Source organism: Phoxinus phoxinus, assembly GCF_949152265.1.
Source record: "Phoxinus phoxinus genome assembly, chromosome: 7".
NCBI lineage: Eukaryota > Metazoa > Chordata > Actinopteri > Cypriniformes > Leuciscidae > Phoxinus > Phoxinus phoxinus.
In genome coordinates, this window is record NC_136882.1 from 31,491,994 (window position 1) to 31,507,291 (window position 15,298).

General features: G+C 38.6%; 1 protein-coding gene across 2 annotated transcripts in view; it reads right to left on the minus strand.

Moving 5' to 3' along the window:
- Positions 1–14,531, minus strand: part of erbb4b (erb-b2 receptor tyrosine kinase 4b) — a 301,643-nt gene extending 287,112 nt beyond the window's left edge. For both annotated transcript variants that reach the window (XM_079619307.1, XM_079619306.1), the window contains exon 1: positions 14,178–14,531. In XM_079619307.1, coding sequence (XP_079475433.1) covers positions 14,178–14,256 — 79 coding nt within the window. In that variant the 5' untranslated portion in view covers positions 14,257–14,531. The remainder of the gene's footprint in view (positions 1–14,177) is intronic.
- Positions 14,532–15,298: the final 767 nt, after the last annotated feature.

The window sequence follows — 15,298 nt, forward strand, 5'->3', positions numbered from 1 at the left end:
AACAGACATGAAATTCCATTCCCAAATGATGAAATTAGATAAACATTGAAATTCTTGCAAAACATCCGTTTACACAAATATTTAGCTGACTTTTAGTCTTTTTAGAGTCTAGTAATTGCCACTGAGCTTAAACAGAAACTAGACAAAAAAATATGGAATCATTTGACTCATTTATTCATTCATTTGAACTCTTTCCCCGCCATTGACGGAAATTTCCATAATTTATGAGACAACACCTCCCTGACATTGATGGACATCTCCAGCTTTCCGTGTTTTCACCGTTATACGCGACAATCTTCTGAAAGAGTACAGAATCTCTGGATCAAAACAAATGTGAAGAAGAAGCAGAGACAAGCAATTTCATATGTAATCATATGTATATGTAAAATAACACGATCATCAACAATAAACAGCATATACATAAAACTGCCTAATGTTACTGAATGAAATGTCGACCCAGGACGAGCTATAGGACTGTAAAGCTTTAGGGGTGTTGATGGACTCAATCTACTCCCGTTCTGAATCCGACCTGGATGTAGTCTTTGACAAAAACACGATTTTCTCAGCTCAAAATGTTTTTTTTGTTTTTTTTATATGAAACTTACCCACATTCAAGAGTTCATAATAAAAAAAAAGAATGCCTTGAGCTAGAATGACACTGTATGGTTGATCCACTGAAAAGTACCAGCTCATAAGAGCCATCCGAACATCATTTAGTCTCTGGTATTTTTAAAAAAAGTTATTGGCTCCTACTCTACCATCTACAGAAGAAAGAGCTTGCTTCAAAGTCAATTCATTGGGGAAATCGTTCATCACTTCCAGGTAAAACGGAGCTAAAAAAACAGACTTTCACAGAGAAAAATAACTCAGCAGACACACAAAGACAGCAACTCTCCCTTCCTCTAAGCTCCAACAGGTTGAACGACAGTCCTTGCTCAGCACATGGTTCATCTCTCCCGCAGTCAGTCAGCCAGCCAAGGTCAATTGCCTTTCCCCCTTTCCTCTCATTCAGTGCTTTATGTGCCTTTACGGCCGACGTTTTTTTCTCCTCTGCACCAAGGTGACTGCTGGCCCACAGAGACTGGCACAGACTGCTGGGCAGCATTAAAAGAGTAGTTCACTTTAGAATGAAAATTACCCCATTATTTACTCACCCTCAAGCCATCTTAGGTGTATATGACATTCTTTTTTCAGACGAATACAATCAGAGTTATATTAATAAATGTCCTGGCTTGATAATGGCAGTGGATTGCAACCAACAGATTGAAGTAAAAAAAAAAGTGCATCTTTCCATCATAAAATAACTCCACAAGGCTCTGTGGGGTTAATAAAGGCCTTCTAAAGCAAACTGATGAGTTTGTGTAAGAAAAATATTAATATTTAACATGTTACAAAGTAAAATTCTAGCGTAGTTCGTCATGGCGTAGCATACATATCAGCAGTACGTCGCATTACTCGCATAAGTTGCGCTTTACAATTAAGTGGAATCCGTATGTTCGTTTGGCCGGAAGCTAGTTATATTACTTTATAAAGTTTTAAATATGAATGTTTTGCTTCAGAAGGCCTTTATTAAACCACCGGAGCCATTTGGAGTTGGTTTATGACGGACGGATGTAATTTTTTGAGCTTCAATCTGTTGGTTTTAAGTTGCAATCCACTGCCATTATAAAATTTGTAAGAGCCAGGACATTTATTAATATAACTCCGATTGCATTTGTCTGAAAGAAGAATGTCATATACATACACTTAGGATTGCTTGAGGGCGAGTAAATCATGGGGTAACTTTCATTTTCAAGTGAACTACTCCTTTAAAGTATCAGCAAATGCAGCACAGGCCTGACCCTCTGATTCAGTCTGATCGCTTTCCCTTTCCACCTCTGGTCATTTTATATTTCCTCAATCCTTAAATCGCATTATTGCTTCTTTCTAAACTTCACCATTAACTTTTATTTGGCATTTCTCCATTTTACTCTCATAATGGCATGAGCATTCACATTTCTCTTAAGTACTAGCTTTTATTCTTCAATGTCTTTTTCCTCCTCTCTAAATCTCTCATTTTCTGTCTCTTCCATTTCCTCTCTCCCTGATGTCTCCTTACGGGCTGTAAAATCACCTATAAACCGCTCACATCCATAAGAGCTTCATTAACGGGGACAAAATGTGTCTGTTGCACACAGCACAATAAAAATATGTCCCTGAGAGGGAATACGAACATTTAATTATACAGCAATACAGAAAAAGGAAGACTGAAAGAGAGAGAAAATGGCTTGAAGGTGAAATGTGCAATCTATACACCACTACTGGAAGCAAACGGAACTGCAATCTGTTTGAGAGAGAGAGAGAGCGAGAGAGAGCGAGAGAGAGCGAGAGAGAGAGAGAGAGAGAGAGAGAGAGAGAGAGAGAGAGAGAGAGAGAGAGAGAGAGAGAGAGAGAGAGAGAGAGAGAGAGAGAGAGAGAGAGAGAGAGATATTTTAAAGCAAATGCAAAAATGAGTTTAGGTTGGGACAAAATGTTTTTGGCAGACGGGGAAGTGTTTGAAGTGTGTAAATTGGTGCTATTAGAGATGCTGAAATTATACGCTTCACCTTTAACTCATCAAGTACTTCATACAAAATTCATTTTGACGGTCCATTCTAGAGATGGAAAAAAATATTGAATATTTAAACTTACAAAATAGTGTTACTAAATGATGACAGTTTAAAATTGTCCCAAAAGTTGAATCAATGATTCAGTGGTGATGCAATGTCCAGACTGTTTCTTACAATGAATTGATTCAGCGGATGACTTTATCCAGGTATAGCCTCTTACATAAATAATGGACCATTTTCATATTTCTGGGCTTCTCAATTGCATAAGTCGTCATGGTTATGTAAACTTCTGTGAGGTCATTCTATGTCATGACATTTTCAATGTTTGCATACATGTAACTCAAAAAGTATTAAATATATTTTAATATCCTTCTAGATTCTCATTCCTAATACACTTTATATTTGTAGTTTTAATTTAATTTTTATGATATTGTTCAATCCACTAGATATGGGATCCATGACATTTAATATTTTGGCTTTCTTCTTCATGTATGTATTTTTTTACCAGAAAAAAAACTACAATAAATAAACATTTTTAGCAGGGGACCTTTGGTTGAGTTCACACTGACCCTACAGTTGACCGAAACTGACTAATATCATTTTAATTTACTGTTAACTCATTTATTTATTTATATATATATATATATATATATATATATATATATATATATATATATATATATATATATATATATATATATATATATATATATATATATATATATATATATATATATATATTCAGAGCACATCCAAATGTTTGACTGCTCTTCTGATATTTACTCAAACACATATTAGCAAATCAAGATTAAGTCCATTCGGGCAGCACAGTCATTTTTAAACAGTCAGTATCGCTCAAAGCCTGCCTGTAATTACATTGTAAATGCAGATTAGCACTGAATATTTTAAAAAAGGATTACAGAGAAAGAGTGCAAGGCATACAGAGAAACTGGCCCTTCCGCAGCCCCTCACAAGAAAGAAAAACATGAAACGCTCATTAGAGGGAGGTGCATTTTGTTTATAGCCAAGAACACGAGTCTGGAATTATTCTTTTATTTGTTAAGTCCATTATTCAGGAGTTTGAAAAAGCGAAAGGGGAGGAGGGCAGGGTTTAAATGTGGAGAAACAACTCACTTAGTTGTCAGCGACCTTAGAGGGAACAACAAGGGGAAAAAGACAAGAAATTGGGGATGCACAAATAACTTTAATTCCGTATAATTGCTTTTAATTCCATGCGCTGCGGTAATGAGCGCATTTTAGCAAAGATTAGGCCTATATCCATTGTCATACTAATTTCTTGCTTTTGTGGCATGCACAAGAAAGGGATGAAAGAAGCTGAAAGGAAGAATTGAAGCAGACGGCGGGAGAAGCCTGGAGAGCAGGACGACTGTATTAAACGATTGGCAGTGTCAATCAGAGCCAATGTTTCGTTTTCTCCATCTCTGTCCTCATGCAGACTAAAATCCTCAGAATGGCACTTATTAACAGCCCCTCTGCTGTTCTTAATTGTAGGCTGACAAAGCCTGTCTTTGGCTTTGGGAGAGAGGGACAAAAGCAGCTCTCAAACATCATAGTCACAGACGTCTGAGCTGCTCATGTACATCTGAATAGCACTTTGTATAATGAGTCAGAGCACTGAATGTTATGAATTTTGTCAGTGTGAAGAGGTGGAACTTGAGTTTGCATGAAACAATACAGTAGCTAGCGGCTGTTTGCCGCTGATTGGCGTTGCGCTGTTTATTGGCTGTCATTCTGTCACCCTTGTCACTTAAAAGTGAGGAGAACTATCATTAAACTTGACTGTTCATCTGAACTCTGATTTGGGTGAAATGGCCAACATATACAGTCTGCAAATCTGAAAATTGCAGCAAATGATTAGCTGGAATGTTCAAATTGTATCAATAGCAGTGTTTGCTTATAGGCTCATACCTAGGGTTAGAGGTCTGAACAAACCCTTATGACACTGTGGCACAGACACAAATGCGAATGAGCTTTAAATTGTGTGGTTTTCCGATAGTCTATAGCAATTTTTGTATGGTGGATAAAACTAGTGAGAAAAAAATCCATAGACATTGAAGGAGAGACCAGAGCCATATATTATGACTTGATTAGCAACCACCTAGTAACCATCACTAACACCTTTGCAACTTCATACAACCTTCCAAAATCATGTTGGATTTTTTTACAAAAGTCAGACTTTCTCCAAACAATAAAACAAATTAAAGGTTGAGTACTAAGAATTAATTTCCGCTAATCTGAGTCACAGTGAGGCACTTACGATGGACATAATATGCCTCTTAAAATGATTTTGATCTTACCCTAAAATTACTTTTAAATTATAGCTGGATTTTTTTTTTACCCGTTTACAGGTTAAAAAATACACATTTTGTCTGAGGAAGTATTATAAATGCTAAAATCAAAAGCTTTCTGCTTTTTTATATCCTCCAAAAAAATGGCCCCAATTTACTTGCACTTTAAGTGCCACACCATTCCCTCCATTATTTTTATAGAAAAGTAGGGTCTAAATATTTTTTTGGTGGAAATTAAAATTATGCCACAAGTGCTATTGATTGAGCTTCCTGGACTCTCACAGATTTAGTAGATATGAAAGGACAAAAGACGCTTGGGGAATTCAGAAGAGGCATTTTGTTAGCCACAGACGAAATCGAAAATGATAAAGAGTTTCCCGAAAACAGACAGAAAAAGGTGTTGTCATGCTGTAATCGTTCTAATGCCTCTCTCAGCTCTCAAAACAATTTGATTTCAGCACATTCTCTTCAGGCCAAGATTGCTCGTATCAATACAATCACTGCTGAACTTGTAAAGATGGAAATCAAGAAAACAGCCACATGGGGTCGATCTGGCAGTCACTGCTGTTCGAGATAAAGAGAAAGCATCCCCAGCCAGCCTCCGCTGTGCAGTCAGAGGTTAAATGATTTCAACTTCTGACTTACAGTAGCTGACCTTGAAAGGAAAAATGACCGACTTCTGTCTGATGCGATTCTCTTAGATACTATTGTAAAGCTATTGTCAGAATGAACATTTTCTCTACAAACAATTTTGCGTTTTGAATTACACATGGGTTGCCATGTCCTTTTACACTTGGTCAAACACTGCATGTATGAATACTGATAACGGTTCAGTAAAGTGTCAAACCAACAGAAGATTGTAAACACAGCATGAGCATATGAATGCATAAAAGGCCACATTATAAACGTTCTCCCTGGTGCTCCCCATCTCGTTCTCTGTTCTCCCATACGGACGCTGCAAGGAATCAAGTCTTAGACTTCAGGCTGTATAAAGGCATTTCACACTTGTTGGCACTAATTGTAGCACAACTCTGCTCAGTAACTACTGTTGAAAGGCCATGTAATAAAATAATTAAACATGTATGGAGAGAAAATCGTAAGGTACAATTTACAGTACAGATCCTCTAGTGTACTATGTTTGCCATTTTGTAATTGTTCGATCATTGGCCATAACATCAAATCTCACTGGGGTTTGTTCAGCGTATCGCATGAACACATCGTCTCAAGTTAACATTTTTCTAGTTTTTACACATTAAACGAATGTGACATATGCATTTAAGAAGACCTTAACATTTAGGTATGATCCTTGAGCCTTAAAAAGAAAAAATAAATAAATAAATAAAAATAATTCAAAGGAGATTCAGCGGGCAGGTTTAAATCAATGTAGAAATGTATGGCAAGTCTAGAGATAGAGAGAAAGTGACAGAATGAATATGCAATGTGCTTTGAGCCAGTAGCAGGTCTACCATGATCAAATCCACAAACAAATCATCAAATTCCCATTAGCCTCTGGAAGGCTGAGGCAGCACATGTACAGCATTCAGTGCAGGGAGACACTCAGAGCCGGAGCAGAGAGCAACACGCTGCGCAGGAACCCGCCTTCGCTTGGCAGGAGTTGGCGCTCCTAACAGAATCAAAGGCTGCTTTTCTTCCCATTGAGACACACGGGCTCAGAGGTCAGCCTGCCTTTCTTGGACCAAGATGGAGAAAAACGGAATAAATGGGCTTTGTGAGACAATGGGTTATTGCTGCGTGGGCAGGCGTTTGTAGCACTGTGCCCTCTCACTTTGACAAAATAAAAAGAGAGCGATAGATGATGCGCTTCGACTGCCACGATAAAAGCAAATACTTTACCCTTCTTTGTTGATGGGGCTTCCTGTCTGTGCCACACTGTGTAAACATTTAGATACTGTGAACTTGACAGATACGTGTGTGCCTGGATATAAATACACAACGCCTCACGAACAAGCACATGCCATACCATAAGCCGCAGACGGGGTTACGTGTTATAAAGGATAATAAAAAAAGATTTGTAAACAACAGCATTAAAAAAGCAGGGATTAAAAAGAAGGGGAGACAGCATGCTCAAAATATTCGATAGAGCAATGAAACTTCTCCAGAAAGTGAGGAAAGGGGGGGAGGAGAAAGGATTCCCGTGGGATACTTTGGCCTCGTATGGGAGCTGTCAATCAAAAGCTTGTATGAAACCTCGAGAGGCCAGATCAGAATGGACAGAGGTGAGCTAAGGAAATGTACTTTCCCACAGTCAACAAAAATTGAATATTCAAATAGATAGATAGATAGATAGATAGATAGATAGATAGATAGATAGATAGATAGATAGATAGATAGATAGATAGATAGATAGATAGATAGATAGATAGATAGATAGATATATAGATAGATAGATAGATAGATAGAGCAAGGTTCTTGATCAGGGGTGCAAACACATGTATGGTCAAAAAAGAGAGAGGTAATCGAAGCCCTCGTCCCGCGGCAAATATCCGGTATATATTACTGCTATTTCATGAAAACAATTTCACCTGATGATTTGAATAACTCTTTTTGTAAAGAATTAATAATTCTAGGATGATTGGGGTAATTGTGTAGGGTAGGCCTAGTGCATCTGCATAGAAACTAATAAACAAAATACAAATATGAATACAATAAAACACAAATACACGAGAAATAAAGCAGTGTTTTATGTTTTTCAGGTAAATTAACTGTATTAAGTATTAATACAGTTTATCTTTTGACAAAACGTGATTTTTCTCTTTCTCTTTTGTTGTTTGATTAACTTTGGTGACACAAACAGCTGCAGGTATATTGGGTGCTGTCCCTTTAATTCGAATGCACGTATACTGGTAATGACACGCATCCGTTTTGACTGCGTTTACGGGGAAACTCGTTGAGACGGACACTGGCTTATTTTTTCGTGCACATGTCTGTTCAACAGGGGCGTGTCTAGAGGGGGGGCACGGGGTGGCACCGGCCCCCCCTGGAATATGATTGGCCCCCCCTGGTGCCCCCCCCTCCAATCTCATTGGGTTAGATTTGCTGTCAACCAACCTGAAAATGCCCACCGCACCATTGGACCAGAGCGCTGTCAATCACTGTTTGATTTGAGACTAGCGCGAACGCGAAGAAGAAGTGATCACAGTTGCGCGTTTTTAAATCAGGAGGAAAGAGACACCACCGCACCATTGTCAATCACTGCTTGATTTGAGACTCGCGCGAAGAGGAAGCACAGTTGCGCGTTTTTAAAACAGCAGGAAAGTATGTAAGTTACACACTAAATATATTTTGAAATATCGAAGCTACAAGCCCAGTGTGAATTCCCGCACGACGCTGCAGTTAACAGTCATAAAGTGCGAGATAAGATTTAAATAGCTAAACTAAACAGCTATTTTAGATATAGGCCTAGAAGTTTTAAACGAACAATAGAAACAATCAGTATGCAAAGTATCCAAAGCTCAGCTTTGGGAAAGGAAATATAGCTACAGGTCAGCACTGTGCCCAGGATGAGACCTGGATAACATTTTACAATGTATTTCTATTTAACACCGATATACTGTATGTGTTTTCCCGCTAATTACAGTGGATATAAGTGCAATTAAATAACACAATCACCTATTAAACATATTTCCATTATTATTGTAAAATATAGGCTAGGCTATATTTGTGTACCTCGAATGTGTATAAGTATTGGAATAACAAAGACGGAATGGAATTGGAAAGCTGTAGTTATCCAATGTTTTTGCCTTAAAACACCTTGAAATACACATGTGTAGATCAAGAAAGACAAAAATTCCTCGGGGGGGCATGCCCCCGAACCCCCCTAGTAAGATCACTTTTCAGACCTCAGTAGGCTATTTAGAAAACTCTGTATACGACCCTGGGTGAAGACCATTTGTGCAAAAATATTTCAGTACCCGCTCCCTCATTAACTTTGGGCTCAGTCACTGTTATAAATATGAAGGGAGGGGTCCCTGGCTCCAAAAAGTTTGACAACCCCTAATCCATGCAAAAAAGAAAAATGTAATACCATCTATATTTTGGTGATCGTGCTTAATATTTTCTAAACCAGTATTTATTTTCAGTTGAATTTTCTGATTGGCCCCCCCTGACTGGTTCTTGGTCCCCCCTGTGCCCCCCCATTTAAAATATCCTGGAATCGCCCCTGCTGTTCAAACACAAATAGATAAGATAGAAAAGGGAATTCGGTGTTCACGAACTTCACGTGCTGTCTGCGACTGCGTGGCTCTGTGCGCCGACAGACCATCTACATTTGGATGTGAAACATAATAGCCTATATATATCCTGATACAGCAAAGACAACGTCGGCAGTATTGACGGCAAAATAGGCTACAGAATATTTCGTTCTGTAGGCCTGACAGGCAATATTTGAAAATCGATAATTAGGCCTATTTTTTTTTTATTACAATTATATATGCATTTGTCAAAACCGAGAGACATTCAAGCATCAAAATGTAATTTATTAATATGTATTTGCGCCTTCTATTTTGTCTGAAAACTTCCAACACTCTTGCGTGTCGCGTGAAAAATAGGCATCGGTTGCGGTTCTATTTCTAGCACGCGGTTTCGGCGCGGCTCGAGAAGTGTGTGTGTCACACAGGCAGGGCCGGCGCTCCGTACACGCACTGCGCGTAGCAGGCATTGTGCTCTAACCAGTTAACATGAGAGCCGACATAAAAACGGACACTCCACGCCACGCAGAGAGAAATGTGATGCAGTCAGTGGCAGATCCAGAGTGAGACAGAAACACTAGTGGTTCACGCTTGCGCACATACTGCTGGTTTGGCGCGCAGTGTTCTGAGTCGCTTATTTCCTATTTACTTGTTGGTGGACGCAATCCAGAATTACTGTCGGTTAAATTATAATCAGACCCTCTCAACCCCCCCCCTCCTCTCTTTAAAAAAAAACTCTTCGGATCTGCACGATTCACACAAGTCACCCAAACTGACGTGAAAAAAGCGGGAGGCGCCGAAAAGCGCGCTGTTTGCACCCATGCTTGATGCAACCTATTAAAAAAAAGGGATTTTACCCCTTAAAATGGTTATTGTCTACTTCAGTTTGGAGCCATTTTAAGATTTTAGATACAGACAAACCCTTGATTATTCACTTCTCATGCTTGTAACACAGCTCCATTGTAGCAGGGAATCTATCCAAGAAAAAGATCAGATAGCGAAAAGGAGAGTTAAATTGCTGAACGATTCATTTTCATCAGCAGCCAGTCTCACTGACGGGACTTAATCCAAAGCTAAGCCGATTAACAAACTGATATTTGTGTTCCTACTATTCCCCACAAGTCTTGCTACTGGCACGGCTCCTAAATGTCATGGAATAGACTGATTTAAATGCACGACCATCTTCAGACAGGCTGAAACGATAACCGATACAGATCACAATAATGAGTAATACAGCCAACTAAACAACAGCACACTGCAGTGGTCAGATCTCTCATCATCATAATCATTATCATTAACCCTTTCATAAACTCGGCGTTCAACAGAAGGACACGCTTCAAGATTTGGCCACATGACTTGTAACTGATCAGACAAATTGCACAAAATTAACAGATTATTGACCAAAACAAAGTTACATAATTTAATAACCATTTAAATATGTAATATTAATATTTTATTCACTATTCAACTATGTGTTGATTAAATCATGTACATGTTTAATGAACAGGTTCAATAATTATATTGAATTAGTTGACAAAACTTTCCTTCAACAAAGATTTCAGGGTAAAACTGACATGCATATGGAAAAGTGTACAAAATAGGTCATGCTTTTCATAACTTTTAAACAAGTTAATTTAAAATGCATATATGGTATGAGTGACAAATTATTTTTTTTACAAGTCGTAACATGTTTCCATTAATATGAGTTTATAAAACCTGCATGCATTACAAATAGGCAGAGATGGGACCAAGTCACACATGTGCAAGTCTCAAGTAAGTCTCAAGTCTTAACCTTCAAGTCTCAAGTAAGTCCCAAGTATTTTTTTCTTGGGCAAGTCAAGTCAAGTCAAGTCACAGGCTATGTCAAGTCAAGTCAAGTCAAGTCCTGTAGTAAGTCAAGTCAAGTCCAAGTCAAGTCACCTTATTATTGTAATTTTAACTGCAGAATCTGATCTTAATAAAGTGAAAAGACAAGATATAAGTAACTGTCAGTAAATGACAATAATTTGGATTTGCATTGTAAATACTCATGTTCAGTAAAATACATCATGGAATCAAACAAAATTGTAACTTTTTCACTTCTGCCAACAGTGTTTGAAATGTTTTAAATTTTCAACATTCGAATCCATAAAACAAATAACAGCTTAACATCCAACAGACTCCTCTCTGAACACCTCCCTCTCTCTCAAACACAGTTTACATACAACATTAAACTTTGTTACATTTCTCCTCTCTCTCTCACACACACTCACTCGCTCTCTCTCTCTCTCTCACACACACACACACAACTCTCTCACACACACACACACACACACACGCGCCTATGCGCGCATCTCGTCGGTTATTGGTTAGAACACTTTATTTTGCCTTTGAGTGGTTGGTTAACACTTGTTGGTAGCAATTGTTTTTGTGTACAGATCTCGGAGCCTAGGCTGCTTACAGAGACGCGTTTTTTTTTGACGGCCTGCTCATGGGGCGGGCATCTAGCGGATCGTTAGGAAAGATTAGATGAATATGATTATTTATGTTTGGGCTTTTTTTGGGCCTGAAATCGCTGATACAACCTTTAATGGCTTTAGCTATTATTACATTAGCTAACTACCAACTAACCAGATAACATTAACAAATTGACAAGCACTGGGCAGAATGGCTCTTAAATGACGGACGAAATTGGAGGTGTTGTCTGGCTGTCCGCGATGTTAATGTTGCATGTCTTGCAAAGCGCTGTTCGTCTTTTGCCATCTTGTGAATAATTATTGAAGCCGAAAGCGATGAACCGATCGGTACCCCTCCGGCTGACATGTTGATCTGATCTAAGTGGGCGTGGTGTGCGTAAGGTACGAGAGGGCATGACTGATGTCGTGATCCAGTCATGACAACGCTACTGTATTCTCAGCCTGCGCTCCAGCTGGATCAACTTTTTTTTTTTATATAATTTTTATATTTTATATTTAAACTGAAAACATGATGTGATTAACACTCAAGTCATTCAAGTCATCGTGTCTCAAGTCAAGTCAAGTCCCGAGTCTTTAACTTCCAAGTCCGAGTCAAGTCTCAAGTATTTTATTTTTTGTCAAGTCAAGTCACAAGTCATAAAAATAGCGACTCGAGTCGACTCGAGTCCAAGTCACCAAGTCACAAGTCCCCATGTCTGCAAATAGGTACTGGAAACATTTAGCTTAGTTTTTAATGAAGTATAGCATGTCAAATCAATGGACATTAAAACAGCTTGAAAGTTTGCCATACCCGTTACACAATTGTAGTTCGGAGTAAAACTATCGGTTAAAATGGTGCTGTTAAAAAAAAAAACTTCTTTATGAAACTTGCTAAGGCTGTTTAGCACCAAAATTGCCAAAGAAACATCCGGAAATAACCTACCATTTCTTACAATCATGTTCGTAATAAGCATGTTATTTAGCCTATTTTACCGACTGCAACTTTGCAGAACATCCTACAGTAGTGTTGTTGTTGTTATTGTTTTAGCTGTATACCCATTAAAATCGCTCTCCCCTAGGGCTTTTTAATTAATTTAATCTAAAATAACAATTGGATCAGGATCGTGTCTCCTCCGGGCAGCGCAGCGGAGCGCAGACGTGCGTCAGGAGCCCGTGCCTTTGCCAATGACACTGAGATCAGTAACGAACTATAAGAACTGATTCATTCGTGATCTTTACCTGCTTTCGACAACTGAAGTGGCTCGATTTTGCCCTTTAGTCAATGGTCAGTGTGTCTAATCGCCACAAATAACGGATTAGCTTTGAAAACACACAACGCAAACTGCGCACATAGAGACAAACATTTGAAAGTTTCGAGCGTTTCAAATTCATCAAATGGCGTAATGCTTTCCTATAAAGTTTTCTTGAATGTTTTAATGAGGTCAGTTCAGCTTGCCTGTGATGGAGGGTCGTGGCTACAGCATCATTTATACTAGGCTACTGTAATCGATATCGAGGTTGATGAATTTATACCTATTCTGGATGGAACTGCGTTTGAAAATTAGTCACGATGACTATTCATCAATGCATGTGTGCGTGTGTGTGGGGGGAGGGGAAAAGGAATGAATATGTCAAGCTAAAATTATTTATTTGTATTATATTTTATATAATATATTTCAGGTAGCCTATTATTTGAATAACATTGCTTTTTAACATTTATATTATATTACTTGGAATAGACAACATAGTATTTGTATGTGTACAAAATTTGTATTTGAAGAGAGAGAGAGAGAGAGAGAGAGAGAGAGAGAGAGAGAGAGAGAGAGATTCAGACTATCTCGGTTCATACTACCACCATGTGGAGATGTGGACGCAACATTGCTGTGTATTTATTCTTATGTCATAAAATCTGTTATACTTTCAAAAATGCTACTATTAATAAGCATTTAGTCTGTTTAGTTAAGCAAACTTTTCAATGAAAAAACATTCGAAATTGACCTTACATTCCCACTAAAATCGTACATAAGACAGCTTACAAAATAACTAAATGTCTGCATGTTTACATCTAAAAATTTAAAGGACGCTCATATCAAATATGGCGCATTTGATTGCACGATGACATTTCAAGTTTCCAGTTTCTTCTCAGCCAACGAAAAGTCAACTATAAGCAGTCACATGCACCAGAGGTACGACTCAAGGCAACAGAAGTGATTTTTCACATGCACGGAAAGCAATGACCACTCAAACTCTTTCTCAGACAGTGTACGGGCTGAGAATAACAAAACAAACGTCCAATGAGACTGAATGCCCCTTTCAGTGCCACTCTGCGCTATCAGTGCCATTGCTCCAACTGTATGCCAGCCTATTTCACACCAACACACAGACTCTATGCATGCAATCTATGCATCATTGTGGTAGTGAATGAATGGCACTCTTTTAGCATTACAATAACGCATCTTATAGATTTCAGGGTTTTATTGTTAAGGGAGATTCAGGCAACAACAAAAAAAGGTTCCTCGCACCAGAGGATGGGTACAGCGAGAAGCATCCTCAAAAAAAGTAAGCAGAGCTCATAGGTGCGTGCACGAGACGCATAAACACCTTTGCGCACGAGACGATGGTCAGTCGTTTACTCACCTTGCTGCGAGTCGCTCAGACGGACCGCCACAGAAGTGAGAAGAAACCCGAGGCAACACAGAGAAGATGCCAGCTTCATGTTTGAAGTTGCCCGTGTGTTTCACATGTCCAACACCATATCCTTTTAATTTAAATGTCTTAAGACAGGAACGCAACTGCGGAGGAGTGACTTCTCAAGTGCTGCTGTTGCTTGTCAGAGTAAATAAGGAAATAAGACGTCCCGTGTAAATGGTAAAATAGTCCTCAGGAAAGAGTGTAAAAGTTCAGGTGCGAGAAATTTGCTGTTTAGTGCTTTGACAGGATCTCGACGCAAGGCTCATGCCATTACTCTCTTCAGACGCTCTTCAGCGCTGCGACGGCACAAAGCCTAAGACACGCCCCCGATGAACTACGCACCGCCCTCCGCTCAACGGATTGGTCCAAAGTCTGTATAATTAGACAAGAGCCCGCCTTAGCACGCCCAGCGTAAGTTTTTGATTGGCTCAAGAGGCGCTCGTTTCTAAATACACCTGTCTCGTTCTGCATACACGGTCTTCTTTAACAGGGCGTTTTATTTGTTCCGATTTCAAGAGGTTGAAAAGCAAAGCTTTTCCCATCATGAATTGTCAGAGGACGCATACGTCGTTATTCCGAATAAAGCTCTACAGAAGTTGATGATTATACAATATACCACCCCAGTCGGTAGCCTATATTTATGATATAGCTATAAACTTAATGTTTGTTAATCTTTTAATGTCAGGGTTGCAGCATCAATCCATTTACATGATTTTACCATGACTTTCTCTACATTTAGATTACTATAATTATTTTCAATCACGCTTTTAATTATTTTTAAAAATCACAATATATAGCAATGTCACTCCCAAAGAGCAACAATTAATGAAATGTTTCGGGGCCAAACAAACTGCAAAAACGGCTATAATTTAAAAGGTTGTATTAATTTCCATGTCTTTTCCAGATCTGGAAATCACAATCTTAAAATTCCATGATATTTTACAGGTTTTCTATTACAGCTGAAACCCAAAGTTAATAATGACAGGGACATCTAGTTAATCTAATCTAGTTACAAAATGTGTTACAGAGAAAATCAATGTTTATATTAGGGGTCTCTTGAGTTGGTT